The 19805-nt window shown below is 43.6% G+C and overlaps 2 protein-coding genes across 2 annotated transcripts in view; both read right to left on the bottom strand.

Annotated features, from left to right (window-relative positions):
- Nucleotides 1-19805, bottom strand: part of nr1d2b (nuclear receptor subfamily 1, group D, member 2b) — a 352544-nt gene that overhangs the window by 286419 nt on the left and 46320 nt on the right. The gene's annotated exons all lie outside the window — the stretch shown is intronic.
- On the bottom strand, nt 9238-12436 carry cited4a (Cbp/p300-interacting transactivator, with Glu/Asp-rich carboxy-terminal domain, 4a). Its single transcript, XM_084032252.1, is given in 3 exon segments — nt 9238-10470; nt 12235-12293; nt 12295-12436. Coding segments are annotated over 3 exon segments (912 nt in total). The 5' UTR covers nt 12400-12436; the 3' UTR covers nt 9238-9722.

The following is a 19805-nucleotide window of genomic DNA, read 5'->3' as shown; positions in this document are numbered from 1 at the left end:
TTTGTCGTGTACAATGCAATGGTCGGGAATTGAAGTTGACATTTGGAAATCAAATCAGTCGTCTGTTTTGTATTCTGGTTGTTGATTGGTAATGACCCGCGTTTTGGCCAATTACAGATTAACATGAAATATGGTTTACATTAAATTGATAGAAGAGGTCACGTCCTAAGAGAGGACGGGGGGAGTTTGTCCTCCTCCCCCCCTCCCACCAACACTTTCTGGTCTTTTTGAAGCATCTTAATCAGAATTTCAATCGTGGATTTTTTCCCCCAAAAAGACAGGAAAATATTTTAGAAAATATTTGGTAATGGTTTATTTCAACCAATACTATTTTCCTTAATATTTCAATCTTCCTCATGCCTCTTAATAATAATGGAGGAGCAGCCTTCTCTGCCTCGGGGATAAAAAAATTAATCAGAAGTTAAGGTTTCAAGTCTCCACAGTGTCGAGAATCAAGACAATCAAAACTGCAACGCGTTCGTTCTCACGTAGTTTGTCTCACACCTTGAATACTTTTGTCTGCGCCGTTTTCACTAGAATGCTGGGGTGAGTCATCTGACTCACAAGGTAATGACGATGACGGTAATGACGATGACGACAACTTTTCTGAGGCAGCAACAGGAGGGAAAAGGTAGAAGTGAGAGCTCGTATGCGTCACTGCTGCAGCTTCAGGGCGAGGAGAGCGGATTACGTCTACCTGACTGTCAAAAGTGTTTACAAGGAAGCGTGTAGCCGATGACATCGGCATTTGGTGAAAAGGGCATTGTTTATACTAAATCATGTTGTGCTTCACACTTCAACCTGGGATTTCCTTTTCGACTTTTTGTGCTTCGGGTATTTATTTGGTGGCTATGAAAGGAGGCGCTGGGCTGAGGGAAACACTGTTATATGATTGGGATTAGCATACTGTCTGACCTTGTGTGTAGAGGGGGTTTACCAGGCAGACACAGTTTATTTATCCATCCATGGATGGTAACCTGGAGCTGTGATGAAGAGTCTCAGGTCATCTAGCTCCATAGAACCATTTCTGTTTGACTGAGGACACAGACAAGATACTACATGCTCATTATTCAGCTTTAGACGTGTTGGCATATGTGTATTTTTCAGTTTCCCATTCTTATTCAAAGGTACTAATCAAAGTACAGCTCTATACATAACACTCAAATATGACATCGATGTCAATCTTCTATCAATGATGGTTTGAAAGGAATCAAGTGTATTTTGTAAAAAATTCATAAATAACAATGTGATTCACTGGACCACTATTTCTGTGGTTAAAGCCAAACAGAAATAAATAAATAGGTTCTGTACTTTTTTCAAAAATACTACCATGCAGGAAATAAATGAATCACTCAAGTAGCCTTACAAGCTTTTTCACGGAACACTGCTAGAAAGTAGAAACCTTGAGCAATTTTTTTTTCCCCTTAAAACTGTTCCCATGGTCCACAATGAGCCTTCACACTCAATATTTATTATTCATAGTCAAGTGGATTTAAAGCCCTATTTGCACAGTACTAGTATTACCAGGGGACCTCTTGTGGTTTCAAAGTTAGGATTCAAAAGAAATGAGCATGGGATAATTGAAGTCTCTGTTTTACTCAAATTGACTGACATTATTCCCCGGATACGTCATAACTTTCATTTATCATTTCCAATGCAGCTTCCATTACTCTAGACCGGGAAAGAGGCAGAAACCCCCCCCAAAAAAACAAAAAAACAACTCCAAAGTACAATATTATCACAGGACCTCTTTGTCAAAACATGGTAGGTAATCTGCTGTGGAATTTTCACTTGACAAATTGCAGACATGGCAGATTCACACAGGATTAAGGTCATATATGACCTCCACAATATATTGAGCCCATAATACTAGTCTTGTGCAAATAGGGCTTAATATACTTATAGTTAGTTCTACTTCAGTTGTTTGTTGGTAACCCTGGACACATATGGGCGAGTCACTGTTTGTAAAGACCAGACTGAAGGAAGTGCAACTAAAAAATGCGTATGTGACCACATCCTTAGATCAGTCTGACTCCTACCACTCACAGAACCTGTTCATACATAGCACATTTCAAGAGAATACGATCCATAAAACAGATTTGGATGCACCCGGGCCATTACAGCAGCCTCGCATGTTTCCCTGCTGCCATCAGTACTTTTAAGTATTACCATGTCAGAGCAGATGTGCCACGCAGAGCCACCCTGCTGTCCTACCAGGTGGACTTGGCAGAGCCGGCTCCACTGTGTGTCCTGGATTACACTTGGCCGGCACACACAACAAAGAGATTGGGGCTAAGAGATGGTAGCACGTGCAAAGCAGTCGATGCTTTAAAAAAAAATGAACCAGTTTGGTGAGACAAAAATGGGGACAGGGTGATATTTCACAAAACACGGTGAGGGAACATACGGCACACTCATGTGTATACTGTACACAGTGAGGTGGTGACTCTCCAGTTTCTGTTTCACTTCATGCTGAATAGTTGGGCAAGTTCGACATCGAAGATCTGGTATCATTACATCATTTCTCACCTAGTTCACACATCGATGAATCAAATTTGGTGTTGTTTTCACAATGTGGGTTTTTCTCATAAATTCCCCACTATTTCTGTAACGTTTCACTATTATGCCAGCCACTCTCCCATTCTGCCAGCTAATAGCCTCCAACCATGGGCTCACTTCCTCATACACTACAGCAAATTGTGTCATCATTCAAATTGCATTGGTCATTCATGCAATTACTACCATTGTAAACTCCGGATTCAATCACAGATTTATAAATATTACAGTTACAGTTACATTTGCCAATGTTATACCTCACAGCAATCTATTCACGACCATGCTGGCTGTCTGTTCTCAAGCATATTGAAAACCCAGTTCTTACCAGTGTGGTAACACACGCTGATGTTTCCTAAACGCAGAGAATTAGCAGAGAGAAAACTGGAGCATTCCTCTGGCTCCTCCACAGACCTGCAGCATCATGTTTGTTTCGTGTCAGCGCTGATATTTATTCACACTCATTAATTTGACAAGTTCAACATTTTTGGGAAATGCACTCGTTCGCTTTCCTGTCGAAAGTTACAAAGATATATAGCAAATATGAAGCTACAAACTCGGTGACCATTAGCTTAGCTTAGCATAAAGATAGGTAAACACCTAGCCTGCCTCTGTCCAATCTACCTGCCAGCACCTCTGAAGCCCACTAACAATTTACAATTGCACTGTTTGTCCCCCCCCCCCCTGTTGTGGCCCTCTGTGTCAACACAATGGTCATAATGGAATAAATGGACATACCTGAAGGCTCACTTTGGCAGTCTTTGATTCAGCTGGACACATTACAGCGCATCTATAAAGCCGCCCCCTAAACTGCCAAACGTTTAGGGTCACAGTTCATTGATCTTCACACACACACACACACACACACACACACACACACACCACTCCCTGCAGCCATGTAAGGGATACCCAGAGGGGATTGACAGCAAGATATCAGCTTTGGGAAGGAGGGTTAGATAGGATTAAGTGCTCTTCCATCAATGCTACACTCGAGCGTATACAGTTCAAGGTCATGCATTTTCCTAAAACCAAGCTGAACAGAATTTAGCATGTATTTCATCCACATTTAAAGAGACGATTTTTGTTGTGTCTGAAATTAAAGGTCCCATATTATACTGATTTTCATCAATTCCACACAGCTGTCAGAGGTCCAACAACACTGGATTTGATATGCATTGCCCCAAACCCATCCTTGGTCCTGAATTTCAGCTGTCTCAAAGTTGCTCAAATGAGCTCTGCTGAGAACAGGCTGTTTCTGTGTCTGCACCTTTAAATGCTAATGAGCTCCGTCTGTCATCGCCTACTTGGAGAGCCACGGAGAGGATGCCGCTTATGCTAGCGGTAGCATGCGCCAATGTTTACGTGGATGTATCGCTATGGCTCCTATGTGTCTCAGGTGAAGTTGCTGGGTCCCGTATGGTTGGGACAGATCCTTTTACGAGAGCCAGCTTTTTACTGACTCGTTACTGAAGCAGTCCGATGTGAAGTGGTTAGCACACACATACAAGCTAACATGAACCGTAGCTGACAGAATATAAGCACTAATGTGGATTTGTACAACCAATAACAGAGCAATCTGCGTGTCTAGCTGTAAGCGACGACATTGTGAAACACTGCTATCTCACTGCTGTCTTACCACAGGACACACCGAACTTCACCTCGGTGATGAACCCTCTCTCTCGGATATCTCCTATCATCAGAGGACTTCGGCCGATGCAAATCCCTTCGTTACGTAACGACGGGAGCTGAATCTGAGCAGCCTGTAGGAGCGCCATTGTACCAGTGGGTGGGCTGCAGAGACCATGCAGGAGTCGCTTGTTTTCCTCATTCTGGGAGTTGGCAGGCTCAGGGAGGACCAGTTTATAGGTGTAGAGACCAGAGAAAACATGTTTTTCATAATATGGGACCTTTAAAGAACTTCTTGAAGAAAATATTTCAATTGCTCAGTCTAATAATTGGAGAAAGAAGTCACCCTTGACTGCACATTTGACTTAATGGGTTGCTCTGAGTGGGCCTTTGAGCTACCACATGAGACTCGGCAGGCTCTCGTGTTGGGTATATGCTCACAGCCAGAAGGGGCTATTCTGAGAGTGAATATCAAGCTCCTCGCCTCGCTTTAGGAAGTGGCTCAACGATACAGTTTCCTGTTTATATTTAGAGGAGATAAGCTCTTTGGGCTCGTGCTCAAACTGAAGTTTATACAGATTTGTACAGAGCGTCGCAGGAACAAGATGCTACTGGTGTTATCTGTCTGTGTCCGTGTGCTTTGAGCATTTTCTGTTGTTTTTTTGCAGAGAAAAAATTACTTGTTCTTCCTTGTAGAGCGCAGCGCTGTTCTGTATTAACAGCATTCCCCCACAGGTTTGTTTGAAGCTGAATGTTTAATCAGGCCTGTCTCTCCCTCTCTCTCTCTGTCCCTCTCTCTCTCACTCTCTCTCTCTCTCTCTCTGTCTCTCTCATGCATGTTTGCAGTGAGAGAAACCTATGGTGAGGAATCTCAAATGTTTAGCTTTTATGTGAAATGTTGCATCTGCGTTGACACTGTATTCAACCAGTTCGCAGTTCTAAAAGGTCTGAGGAAGAAGCATCAAGACGGTGGGGATATCGCTCTCCTTTTTTTTTTTTTTTTTTTTTTTTTTGTGCTTCTACTTTCAAAAGCTGCATGACTGCAAGGTGCACTGAGCTTGCAAGTGTTGATACAGTAAGTGGTGCATACCGCTCACAGCAGGAAACAGGTGGAGCATGTCAGAGCAGCACTCGTAGAAAATGGTACACAGAATCACATTTTTGAGTAATGTCACACTAATATTAGAAAAGTGTGCCGTCATGAATTCCTTTTCCATTTCTTTCTTAACCTGTCATTCATTTTCACACATATTTCTTCTCCCTTCATTTTCTTTCACATTTTCCTCCATGGTGGACCTTTTTACACATCATAAATTGCTTCAAAAATACTAGTATCTCACACAAGTGGCACCAGGTGTATTGAGGGAGCGCAAATTCTCATGTGTGTATCGAATTCTATACAGTCTGAATCACTCACTACAGTGGACTTTATAGTGAGTTATCCATGTTGTAGTGTTGTCTGAATGTATAGTGAGAATTATTATACCGGTGGACTGAAAGCATCCCACAATTAATCTTGAAAAGAGTGACCAACCGAGCATTGTGTACCATCATGCATTGCTCTGAAGGAAGGTGAAAGATGCACGAGAGCAGTGCGATTGAGACAAATCCATGAGTTGTGGGGCGAAAATAACAAAGTACTTACGGAAACTACCTGTAGCGCCTCCAACACAGGTCTTGTTATTACTTTTTAAAATAAAAACCTTGGACATATACACAGCATCACTGCTTACCTAGGGAACATAAATTACAACAAATTAGCTTACAATTTGCATGTATTCAAAAAAGTATATCAGCGGTTATTATGGATTGTCCACCAGGTGCAATTAATCTGGCATGTTTAAATTGCGCAGCAACAGTAACGCAATTAACAGGGTCCAAATGTTGCTTTTTCATTTTGCAGATGAGCTCACTACATAGAACTCCCAGGGAGTTAGTAGGCAAGAGTTAGATAGTGAGTAGGCAAGAGTGAGTGATTTCGGACACAACCTATATTAGTAGTAATCACCCGTGTGTGACTTTGTGACCCTGAGGAACACCTTGGTGTGGTTGATTCTGGTCTTGTTTTGATCATGTAGTCACTGAAATAGGTTTTGTTCTTTTACACTTTGGTACTTTCAAAAAAGCAGTGTGCCTTGATATGGACATAATTGTTGTCGGCGTGTTGCATTTTGGTGCACTTAGTATTTTCGATTTGTTTGTTTGTTGTTTGGCTGTTTGTCAGCAGGATTACAGAACAACACTACAGAGCCAAATTTCATGAAACTCTGTAGAAGATTGTAGAATGAGCCAAAGAAGAACCCATTAAATTTTGTCGCGGATCCAAATCAGAGCAGATACACAAAGCCTTTTTTCACATTGCTTAACATTGCGAGATTTTCTGCTGAAGCTTTGCTCTACTGCATGTCCATAAGTCGCGGCCTCGGATAGTTTTCAGAAATCCATTAAAAACAGCTCAAGGACAAAAACGCTGCCTCCACTCAAGTCATGTAGAGCAGCTTAAGTGTTTTAGGTCTTCTTAATATGACATTACTGCACGGCTAATTAGAAATTTTAAATTAGACTATTTTCATATTTTTCTCCTCCAGAAATCCCAACAGAATATGTTCTTCTAGTGGTAAAAGGAAACTGTCTGGCTGGAGAGAAGAGAAATGACGGCACTCTAAGATCCTTACAAGAAAACAAGACACGTCATTTCAAATCACCGATTACGTCATCGGGGAGATTATTGGGAGTAGATGTAGACACATTTTCCTTAAAGAGTGACGGACATGAGTTTCATCACATCATAGTTAAAATTAGAATCGAGCCTCTGTTATTGGTTACTAATCATCACGCCATGTTTCTGGTGGTCCAGCTTTGTGCTGACTCAGTGTTTAGGATGTGTACTCCGCTCTTGTGTTTGCTCATCACTTCTTGTGGGTGTCTAAAACCAACAAGAGGATCAAACTCAAATAGGACGAATGGACGGCATCTCAATGCCTGGGCTTTTTTTCCGACCGCCAACACAAGGAACAGCTTGGTACATAGCAACATTACAGTAGCAACCACTCATCAATCCGTGCGTCACACGTCTCCCTCTTCATGACGCCGCATACCGGAATCACCCACATACAAGGAAGACGTTTCTTTAAATAAATATTTTATTTGAAAATAAATACATTTTCTTAAAATAGAATCAATAACATTACAAAAGCTTTGGGGGGAAGTGGGGGAAAGGGTGGGGGGGGGGGAGAGGGAAGAGGGGGGGTTACCCAAATGAATGATGTGTAATTTGGAACAAGGAGTACAATCTCACACGTTTATCTACCATCTTAAGACAACTTCCCACAATGTGTTGTACTGTACATTCTCAGCTGCATGTTTGTGGGAAAAGTGGTGGCGTCCCTCACGCTTTAGCATGCAGTGTACTTGGTCTTAAAGCTTCAGGCCCTGCACCCGAAAAAACAAAACATTGGTATAATCACACTGTATCTACACACGCGTTTGTAAAAACGTAGGATATAATCTCTTGTCAACACGTCAAAAATCAGCCACTGATTTTACATTTACATCTGACAAATGTTTGTCGAAAAGTACCTTTAAATGTGTCTAGATCAACTTCACCTCTAGTCTAAAGTACAAAGATACAATACACGAGAAGGCTGCACTTATAGCGGTAATCAGAGGCCACTGTCTCACTAAGGCCAGAAGTAATGTCCATTTTTTTAACTGTGAGCTTGTGAGTTTTGTCCGGCTGCGGTGTCGCCTGGCGGGAAAGTGAAACAGAGTGTGAACTCGCTGGCACTCTTCTGCCTTTTTTTGTTGTTGTTTAAATCGAGTTTCAATGCCCATTGTTAGACTGGAGGGTCCCGGAGATGGCAGTTCTCCAGAGAGACAGGGACGGCAGCGCACTCGTATTGGAACAGATTAACACGGTGCACCAGCGCAGCCCTGACCCCTCATGACAGCTCCACAAATAGCATTAGGAGTGCAGGAAGTTCTCTCTCAACCGGCCCGCAGCGGCAAAGCAGCAACCTTGACAAAAACCTAATTACCAACTGCAAAAAAAAACGAAAAAGCGCCACAGAACATGTCCGTTTTATAATTATTGAGTCATTGGAGAATGTGTGAGCTGACCTCAATTAAGACAAGCGTGTGAGAACATGTAATTTAAATCTAATCAGTAGAAAAGCAGCGGAGTAAGCTAATCTATGGCAAAAACAACAACTTTGCACGCTTTAGCGCTCCTCGTCCTGCCGAATGAAATCAATGCCACAGGTAGCAGGTTTAAATAATGATTAAACTAAGTGCTGCCGGGGAGTGCTGTGTCCACACATCCAAACCTCTCTCTCCCCTCTCTCTCCCCCCCGCGGCAGCCTCCGCTCACCTTCAGCACACAGGGCGACGGTTTAAGGAGGACGCCATTCACTGGGTTTTAAATGCCTCACTGCACTGACCACACACACACACACACACACACACACACACACACACGTATACTAACAACACACAGATGCAAATTCTGCAATCACGCACTTTTTTTCGTTTGTTTTGCATCACCCTCGCCCTCTAATGGCTGCTTTATTGTTTGGCCACAGTTATGGTGTTTGTCCCTCTTTAGTTTAGTTCATGCAATTCTACTAAACAGTAAACGCAAACTTTTCCTTGCACTGAGCATCTAAATGATCAGAGCAGAGAGGCTTCCAGGCTATTTTCTACAGATAAATGCTTTTGTTTAAGCCTTTAAGAAAGGCGCTGCTTTCCCAATGATTCAATCACAGTTAACTAGCGGGGAACAGATGTGATACATTTAATGATTGCAGATTTCATCGGAGTCGTGACACTGAAAAAGCTGAAGAATCAATGTAGCACATTTCACTCAACCAATCAGAGATAAACCCCATCTCGTCACCCAGGAATGCTGCGCAACCTCACTCTCCTGCTCTTCGAGGATTTTTTTCTTCTTTTTGTCGGATCTCAGTTTTGAAGAGCCAGCCTTCAATATGCATGTCTTTAAAAAAAAAATCTGTTCTTAATCCCTTCATCCTTATATAAACAACTTCAGAGGATTGCCTCTTTTATAAATCTGTAAAATGTCTGCTACTGTTTGAAGGTGTCATCAGAGATAAAATACATTAAGTGATGCCACACTAGCAGACCCAGATGGGTAGTCTTTTCAGGCCTTCCCCCGCCGTGGTAAGTTTTACAATGATCCCAATGCCTTGGCGATGCAGGCACGTGTGCTGAGGGCAAGATGGGTACAGACAGAACCCGCTGCATCAGGATGCCTCAATTTGGCCAAAGATGACAGATCTTATCGCCACCGGCTTGAAAGAAGAGAAACCAGGTGCTTTTCACGGCGTTTCCTCGCTTTACAATTCTTCATCAACTCACAGGCAGGTCAGTGTGAAGGCGTACAAGTCACTGTCAAATACACAGACACAGAAACACCCAAACAGAACAGAGAGATTGTCTCCTCCCGCTGTGCTACTGTGACCGCTCAGTCATTCTTTGGGGTGTCCAGTCCAGACAAAAACCAAACCAAGTCCCGGACGCTTGGCTCAACAGCTCACAGTGCTCGGCTGCTGTTTGCACACAAAGTCCGATATGAAGTCAAACTCGTTCTGTCCCAGGAAGAGCTCGGGCAGCTCCTGAACTCGATCCAACCCAAACTCCAGCACCAGCGAGGTCAGAACCTCCTCGTCGATCAGATCCATGTCCATGCCGTTTAGTCCCAAAGGGCCGCCGATGTGCTGCATGCCCGATAGCTGGGCCGGACCCACCCGGTACTGAGCACCGTTGGGCATGTGGTGGCCGTTGGCTGAGACTAGCGGATGTCCGTGATACTGGGTGTTGAGTTTCTGCAGGTGCATGCTGGCCATAAGCTGCTGGGAGGTGAGGTTACCGGGGATGTACTGCTGTGGGTGTCCACCCTGCTGCTGCTGCTGGTGCTGCTGGTGCTGCTGGTGCATGTGGTGATGCTGCTGCTGCTGCTGCTGCTGCTGCTGCGGCTGTTGCTGTGGACCCTGACCATTGTACATCATGTTCCCAGACATCATCTGATGGTGGTGGTTGGCCATGGGAGCTCCGTTCACAGGGCCGGCCATCCCGCCGGGTCCCACCATGCCCTGCCGCTGTCTCATGGCAGCCTCCATGTTGTTCTGAGGGTTCCTGCCATAGTGCATCACCTGGCCGTTAGGCAGAGTGCGCATGCCGGGCTGGCCGTTGTGCTGCGGGGGTCCATTCATGCCCATCCTGAAGCTGTGGGTCATGGGCATCATCATGTGTTCAGCCATGGCCTCTGTAGCCCTGAAAAACACACAACACATCATGTTAGATTTGTAATTGAATCCACAGTCATTACAATCTAAAAATACCCATCACTGAAAGAGGCAATCCACCACGTAACACATGAAGTTGAGTTTACTCATCACAAGGAGTGCTTCTCCTGTACAATGTCTTGTGTACTTCTGGAAATAGCGTCCTAGAGCATGACAGGGTTGAAGTTGGGCTGGGCCGGCTTCGGCACAATTCAAGTTGAGCAAAGATAATAAAGCCCTGCAGCACCTGGAAGGCTGTCATTATCATGCATGCTCAAAGCACAAGTTGTTTAACCTACATAGCGAATCCACTTCAATAAAACAATCAAATTGTTGTTTGTGTTTCTTGGGAAAGCATCAGCCAGATATTTACAGACCGCTAGCAAGCTAGCGTCACCTAGCAAGCAGACACATAGGATCTGTATAGAGGACCACATAGAGGACTTCTCCAGTCTGTGCCACTCATACATGATTCAGAGTCAAATAGCCCGAGCCAGCTAGCCACATATAGGCAACCACCACACAGCTTACATAGTCAACGGAGAAAATAACTTTACAGAACTATACATTACAAACTGGTGGTGTGGGCAGTGAGGGTCCAACAAGAGAAAGGCCATCCAATCTACAAATGTAGATTTTGCCCCCTTTTAGAGACAAAAAGTCAGCATGGCTCCATCTCCGCAGTAGACTCACAGGAGTCAAGCAGTTTGATAGAAGTGCAATACTAAATCGCTGCCCTTCTAAAACAATAAAATAAACCCTTCACCCACACGAGAACAAGCCCCGTCTCTCTGTTGAAACTCCTCTCCCTCCTCCCCGCTTTCCATATCTTTATTTAAACGCTTCCCGTCACATCTCGAACCTCCCAAAATTACACCATCTGAGAGTTGCCGCTGGATATCACACCGACGAGGGAGGGCAGCAATACCCTTGCAGCCAAAAGGACGCAGAGGAATGCTTCTCCAGACCACACACACACACACACACACAGACACACACCTCTCCCCCCTCTCAACACACAGCACACTGCCTATCTGTCTTCACACAGTCATTACAAAAGATCTTCAATTAAGATAACCCACAGATGACAAACTTGTAATTTGCTGTCAACGTGATTGGCTTGTTCAAATTGATGGCAGTATTGTATCCTCTAAATGGGATGATCACAAAAAAGAGGCATCCAGAGCGAGGAAAAGGAATGAATGTCTGCTACTGTCTGTGAAAACAAAGACATTTCTAGGCTTTTAAATCCCACCAAAAAGAACTCCGATGATGCCTACAGCATTTTTTTTTATTTTATTTTTTTTTAGTGCTGATATCACAAAACAATAGTCTAAATCCTCCTTAGAATTCTGTTCCTGTGTTACCTAATTACACCCTATCTGTGGAGCTTCTTTGCAGATCTGGATTAGCATTCAGTCAAATGCCACTTTGTAAATAGATGAGTCTGAGGGAGGATAATAACTGATATTATTACACAAGCATGAAACCTCTTCTTCTTCTTCTCCCCCTCCTCATCCTCGGGGACTGTGCATGTGGGCTATTTAACATTCGAAGCCAGGAACCCGCCGCACATATAAGGGGCCAATAGCAGCAAGTACGCAAAGTGACAAGGAGACACAGGATAAACGCGTCTAATCGTGGGTGCCTTTTTAATTACGTGGAGAAAATAATAAAATAGTCCGCGGCGATACAATTGGAGAAAGTGCAGCCTCTCTACCTGTTTCGGGGAGTAACAGAACACGGCACCTACCCGATGTGGTAACGTCGAATCCGTACGGAGGAGTTGGATCGGTGCCGGGGTCGATTCTCCAGCTGATGCTCTGGCTACATGCAGCCCTGCGGCGGATACGAACTCTGCGGCGTCTCGGCAGTCAGAGGAGTTTGTTTTCTGGGTCAACTCGGGGATTATATACATCTATGAAGCCCAGAGAGAGAGGGAGGGAGAGAGAGAGAGAGAGAGAGAGAGAGAGAGAGAGAGAGATAGGGAGAGGAGGAGCCACCGTCCTCTCCGTCTCCTTTGTTGCCATTGGTCCTCCCCCTTAATCACTGTGCAAAGAAACATTCACTAACTACCTCCGCGGATCCACCGGAGGAGCAGCAGAGCGTCGCTCGGCCGCCGGCGCGTCCCAGAGACAATGTCTCCGCCTCACGCTTTCATCGCCCCTATACCGTCACCCGTGATGATCCGCGGGCTTTTAACGGAAACTCTCAGTTTAACGTGCATCTAACACTTCTGCTACCAAGACATCACGTGTTAACAAGCCACATTACACTGGAATGGATCCACGTCACGGGCTGCATGCATGAAAACAACAGCAATATTAAACGGTTTACTGTTATTTTGTCATTTATTTAAAAAATAGGTGATGCGTTGTTTGCCTTTGCAAAGGAAGTGACTTAAATTAGTGGGGAACATGCAAACATTTAAATTTGGATTACATGAAAGAAACATTTTAGATTCAAGGTTGAGTAGGTGATTTTATTCAGAAACTTTTAATCCTCATAACAATAAAAAAAAAATGTCACATGTGAGAAAATAATTTTTACTTCCTGATTGTGCACTGGTAGATCTCCAGCACTTGTTTTGCGACTTTAAACAGAGGTCTGAAGGAAGGGGGCGGGACTTTTTTCGGTTCCTCGATGTGTCAAAATCTGTGGTTTTCCAAATGACCTACTCTACCTTTAAACTTCCAGATTATATTCTTTCGTCAACATAATAATAAACGCATCTACAAAGTCTAAAACTGTTTGCACATATACTAAATGTTCACTGTCAACATTGCATTCTCCGTGCAATATCTGCCTTTGGCAACTACAGCATGTTGAAAGGTTTTATGGTCATGTTTAGGCAACTCAAAGCACTTGGTTAAAGGTATACTATGCTGGATTTTCCTAAATACCTCTTACAAAAGCAACCCCTCTCGATCACTACTTGTGCATGTGAAAGCCATGTCCAAGAGGATGCTATGGAAATGGAAGACCCAGTACTGGGAAAAAATAAAAATGCGGAAATATAGCAAAGCCAAACCCCAAGCGGACGAAGCTTATTCCAAAATGAGAATGAATCTGGGGTTGGCTGCACGGGGCTTTCTGTTCTCTTTTTTCAAGATCAAATCTTCTACTTATCCGAAAGCAGCATCAACTGATTTTTCACCACCTGGAGGCAGCTTGTTGTTCCAGTGAAGGTGAAGCAAACAATTTACTCATCCAGCTGTGAAGAAGTGCAGAGTTTGGCGATAGTTCTCTGTGGGTTTCTCCTTTCGCAAAATGTTATATTGATAAAAAAGTGTTTTTGTAGCCTGAAACTGGAAGCAGGGTTCTCCAACGAAGCTCCTCTGCAGATCGATGCAGAGAAGTTAGTAAGCGGAGTCTGCACAGACACAAATGTCGTGTCGACTTCATGTGAAGAGAATGAGGGATGGAGTGAACATTCATTGGGTGGAAGTGTAATCTACAAAAGAAAATCCATATAGTTATGAAAGAAACAACAAATGGACTGGAAAAAAACTATTGCCAGCCAACATAATCCATGCAGCAATTACACTCCCATCAACATGAATTCAACAAAATCACTTAGAAGTGTAGAAATGCTATTTTTAGGAAGCAGGATCACGCAAGCCTATGAGAAGCCAAAACCAAAAAACGTGACATGTCAGTATTCATCCGCAAATAAAATGCAACTACCACTATTTGTGGTGTAAAAATGTATAATACAAAGAGTAATAACTGATGCTGGTTGCAGTTGAAGGTGTCCAGTCAACACATATGTCTCTTTTATGGACTCTGTAAATGGTTCTCCATTTGATTAGCGCCTTTTCTAGTCTGTAAAGTGCTTAAATCTACATGTCGACATTCACCATTCAAACAAACACTCCTTCACTGATACAAGGTATCAAACTGTATCCAGTTCTCTCAAAGAAGGACTCCTGTAATTGTACACATCAAACTGTGTTTACAGGTGTTTGGAAAGACTACAGCATGTAAACGAGTTGTATAAAGACTTTTGTGTCTCCACAGTGAGCTGTGTCAAGCCTCAAGTGATGTCACCTGAGTCGGTGTAGGTTGAGGCCGAAGACTTCAAGTTTAAGTTGACATCTGGAGGTGTGGAGTTAGAAAGAAGCGAGTTTACCAAACCTCTGGAGCTCCTCATCTTCGCTGCCGGCAAGAAGCTAAACGCTACATTAGCTAACAGCAAAACACAATCTATAACTAGCCAAGTTGCACTGTGGGTAATGTAGGCACCAGGTATTGGCTAGGCTAAGAATGCAGGCTAATCCTTAAACTTAAATAAGCAGAACTGTTTTGCAGTCTTAAACCCACTAAACTAGTTTTTCTCACAGATGCAGAGAAACGCTCGCAAACCCTCCAAGACAATGTGCATATGGTTTCTGTGCTAATGGCCAGATTTGTATGTCCATCCTTCTATTTCGTACGGGCAAACCTGTCAAATATTTAGAAGAAAAAAGATTTGCCACAAGTAAGAGTTTCTGCCTTTGGGAATCTGTGGACTAGAGTTTTGTTTTCATTTCACGTTGCTGTACACTGTAACACAGCGGAGCTAATTATCCCTAATGGATTCTGTTAAAACAGCATTAATTCATTTATTTCTTATTATCTTTTTACATTGGTCCAAAGTACAAGATCCAATTTGACAATGTTTCCATGCAAAAGCTACAATCTACTCGCTGTATGGATGTTAATACCTTTGCAACATGATGGAAATCAAAGAACCTCCATCCAGCTCCGGAGCGAGCACACACCAGCAAGTCTTTTTGTTTGGCCTCCCTCCTTGTGTGGAGGGAGTCAAACCCCCTCAGCATGAGCTTGGTATGTATTCCTGTTGACACACACACACACACACACACACACACACACACTCCACTGCAGAAGAATGTGTCCTATTTTGGGGGCCCTGAAGACAGTAAGACTTCCAGTCTCTTTCTAATGCGCAATACACTTGACCATTGTGTTTTGGTTTTCTTTTTTCTCTCTTTTGGGAGAATGCTGTGTGTTTTGGTCCGCAGCAACAGTCTCCTGCATTTATTTAACAGCAGCAGTTGTTCTCAGCAGTGCTGAGCCAGGTTAGTATTATGTTTTTTCAGCATGCAGGTTTCCAGTGGTCAGATGGAACTAAATTATTTTCATTTACATTTAATTGCATTACTACCACCAGTTTTTATGTTTCTTTGCTAATTATTGTCTTTTATATTCCACTATATTAATTTAGTGAACAGTTACTAGTTATTTTCCAGATAAGCACTATAAAACACATGATCAGTTTATAAAATAAAATGCATTGTTAAAGATTAATGGTTGAGTGATTCTATTCAGAAACACTTTCTGTTATATTACTTGGAATCCTCGTAAATGTCATCTGTGGCCGTAGGAGGACTGTAAAAACCGTGTCCAATCCAAAAAGTCGGGCCGGAGAATATAATTGGACGGCCTGCCTGTCTGTCAATGCTTACCATGCTTCCTGATTGCACTCTGCTGATCTCGAGCACTCATTTGGCGTTCTGGGGGAGCAGCTTTGAATAGAGGTCTGAACATAGGGGCAGGACTTTTCCGGTTCGGCGATACGTTCAAAGTCAAAGGGCCCTAGTTTCGTGGCCGGCGCAATGCAAGTTTCGACCCGCTCAGTTTTGGCAGTTTGGTGGATCGCCTGCGCCAAGATGGGTGTGACGGCGCAGCAGGGGGAGGCGTCACAGATTCAGCTAGGCGTAGTGGAAGTTTCGTGGCAAAAAGCCTCGCCGAGACTGCGCTGAAAGCCCGCCAGCGCCAACCTGGTCTTCTCTCGGCGCAAGGCGCAAATAAAGTCCATTCATTCAAGGCGAATCACAGCTGGCGGAGTGGAAGTTTGGCCCACCGGCGCGCAGTGCGCACACGTCACCGAGACCTCACAGGCAGGTTTCCACAGTTCCAGGCACATTTAAATGCAATAAATAATCACAACAAACACTATTTAATGCAACTAATTGAATCAACACGTGAATTTATATCTATATAGATTGTCCCGTCACATCTGACGTCAGATCAAAGGCGGATGGCACGCGTAACGGAAACTCAGCCTCTCGGACCAAAACATCTCCCTCTCTCTCCTGTTTTTTATAATATGGGCATTGTTATTATTATGATACGCACGCACAGCGCGTGATGCGCGTGGTGGGAGAGGCGGCGCTGCTTCCGTCATCGGGTTGTCAAGTGCCGGAACTTGCACTGAACCTCCCCTAACGCATTAAAGGAGAGGAGAGGAGCTCATTTGATTGGTGAAGATCTGAATCGGCTGTATTAATCCCAGTCCACGCCTCGTCTCCTCCTCGTCTCCCACTCATGCCTTCTTCTCCTCCCTCTTTCCCACTTGCGCGGGTGGGCGAGACGGGAGGTGTGCCTGCGCTTGCGCGCTGACTACGCCTAGTCTACGAAACTAGGGCCGAAAATCTCTTTCCAAACGACCTGCTCTGCATTTAACTCCTAGATTAAATATATATGTATTTGTGTTTGATTTGGAGATACACTTAGTCTAAAATAAAGACTGGAAACACCCACATTAATAAACACTTTTCATAACCGGCGTGTCCAGTGACTTCCTGGAGTCTCTATGGGCACCTTTGAAGCATACAAACGTGAAATCATCACCATTAAACAGGGCTCAAGATCAGTTGCTAAGCAACCAGCGTGGACTCCAGGAAGTTACTGGTGGATTCTGTTACCTTTGGACAGTCAAAATCTCTGGAGGAGGAATCCACTCCTCACTCTTTGTGCTAAGCTAAGTTAGCCAGCTGTCTCAAAATGCCAAACATTTCCTTTAAGTTTAATATTAAGATGCTAGAATTGGACTTACTCTGAAAAATGTACTTTCCTTGGCGCCGTGGAACAACACATCAGTCATCGCTGCACTGCTGTGGCGAACGCTGTCAAGCGCTGTCAGACATGGCTGCCTGTTATAATGTGACAACCCTTCCAGACTACTCTGCTTATTTGACCTCATCTGCTTGTCGGAGAATTACTTGCTGATCCGAGTGAGATAGAAAATGTGCTCCGACAGTAAACCAATGAAACTGTTACTCTTGGATATTGATCATTACTCATAAGCTGCGCTCTGCTTCATGACTCACTGGTCCTACATACGCATCTTTTGCCGCCTGTAGCTAGCACGCGCTCACAGGAGAGTATGGTGTGCCTGGACTGCGCGCCACATTATGTAATGACCACAGCTTCTATGCAAAGGTAGGAGGAAGAATTAGATGTAATTTGTTTATGTGCAACTGCTCGAACAAAGACAACAACAGCACTGATTCACTCTCTCGCTGCCTGTTTCTCTCTCTCTTTCTATTCTCGTTTTCTTGTTGTGCCCCCTCACACCGTATACGTCCTGGTTTCATGTTACTCACAGCTTCTTGTTCCTTGTTCTTCCCGGCAGACCCCCCCGTCTCCACTTTGAATGGTTATTCCAATAAGGGCTTTATGTATTGTCACAACATGATTAATGCAGTTTTTGCAAAAGGCAATTATTGCCAGTAGAAGGGCAGAGCCACACACAAGGTAATCACAACAGACCACAGCTCGAGCTGCAGCCCCCACTCTGCACTCGCCCTCATCCAGACAGGGTGCACCGCAAAATAGATTTGTAAAAAGGTCATTGGAATAAATTGCCTCTTAGGAACAGTAAAATGTGTTTCCGCGTGTCCTCTGGCGACTTAAACTGCCTCTCAAGTCATTGAGCCGCATGAGTGGCATATTCATTTCAGTCTGTTTATAACATTTATGATAAATAACCAGATTAAGGGTGTTTTCACATGTATTTTTATGCAATGTGAACTCCTTAATTACACCAGTAAGGACATGTTGTTATTATGAATCTATTCAGTCGGCTACAGAACAATCAAGGCGCTAACTGCTTGGCACCGATTAGCAGGTGTGTTGACTTAAGTTCAATGTCCGTCAATGATATTCACACAAGAGATTTGTGGGAAACAGATAGGAGAGCGCCATTCACAGAGTAGCATCGGCCAGCTCCATCCATGGTCCGTCTCACGCAATCCTTTCACATTTTCAGGCTGATTTTGTGTATTTCAAGCTTGTCACGGTTAAACAGTGTTTAATAGTGACATCCGTTACCAGGAGAGATTGGAAGTAGATACTATATACGTTTATAAATAAAAAAAAAAAAAACACCTGTGGAGCTAACATTAACAGAGTATGTTAGCACATAGTGTTAGCACTTCGATGCTATGCAGGCTACCGAAGTACATAATGTAATACAGTGTTTACATGTGTATACAGTGAATAAAGACCAACCGGCCTTTACAGGAACAGCATTGTTTCTTCTGTCTCGATAATCTTGCTTCACGTTTACACTGTGATCTGTAGGTTTTTGCTTCTATCTTTATTTTTTAACCTGAGATAACACTTCTGTCTGCTTCTCTCCATTGTAGCTCTGACAGAGTAGCAGCGGTGGCGGGGCTTAGCAAAGGATCAATTGCATTGCATGTAATCGCATTTGGTCATGTACTGCATATACTGTGAAGTGGCCAAATAACACAATACATTAAACAAATTGAATGTGTCAAATTACTTAAATCTTACAAAAACAGGAATATGCTTGTTATGTAATGTGACATAACAATGACAGGTGGTTGTTGTTTATTTACACCAGTTGCACTGTTACATAACTGTCTTACACCATGTTGTTACGTTATTATTTGGACACAAACCATGATCATTTTTCCAACCTAGTGGATTTGTTGCCTTAAGCTAGCCAACCTTTTCACGTTCTACAAGTGTGATATGTGGCTGATCACAAACTGATTCATGAAACATGTTGTTTGGCTCAGAAGTGTCGCCATTCAGCGTGTCCTGTGGTTTGCATGAATGTACAAAGCCAAGTTTTTTGTCATGGCGACTGGCTTGCTAGTACTGGTGGCTCTGTGAGATAAAATCACAGGACACTAAACCTCCACTGAAACCATGATACAATCCCTAACAATGAGGCATATATTTGACCGGGTTAAAATGCATGGAAATTGGTCAGGCATGAAAATGGGATGAATCACATCAACAGAGGACAAAAAAAAATTACAACATAGGCCTCATATAACCGTCCAACCACCGTCTTCACTTCCTTGTTATGTCCAACAATAGAGGGGGGCCTCTCCTCTTTCTTTTCCCTCCTATTGCTCTCCTCGGTAGGGAGGGGCTTCCCACCTGCTGCTTCAGGTAGTAGAAACAGGAGCATATGTTGTTTTATTAGTCTGTGTTTGTGTGTGCGGAACCACGTGCGTTCATGCATGTGTGCTCAAGGTGCTGTTTCTCTGCTTGTGT

Source organism: Eutrigla gurnardus (genome assembly GCF_963514095.1).
Source record: "Eutrigla gurnardus genome assembly, chromosome: 17".
NCBI classification, from domain to species: Eukaryota; Metazoa; Chordata; class Actinopteri; order Perciformes; family Triglidae; genus Eutrigla; species Eutrigla gurnardus.
This window is presented reverse-complemented; position numbering and strand designations above follow the sequence as displayed.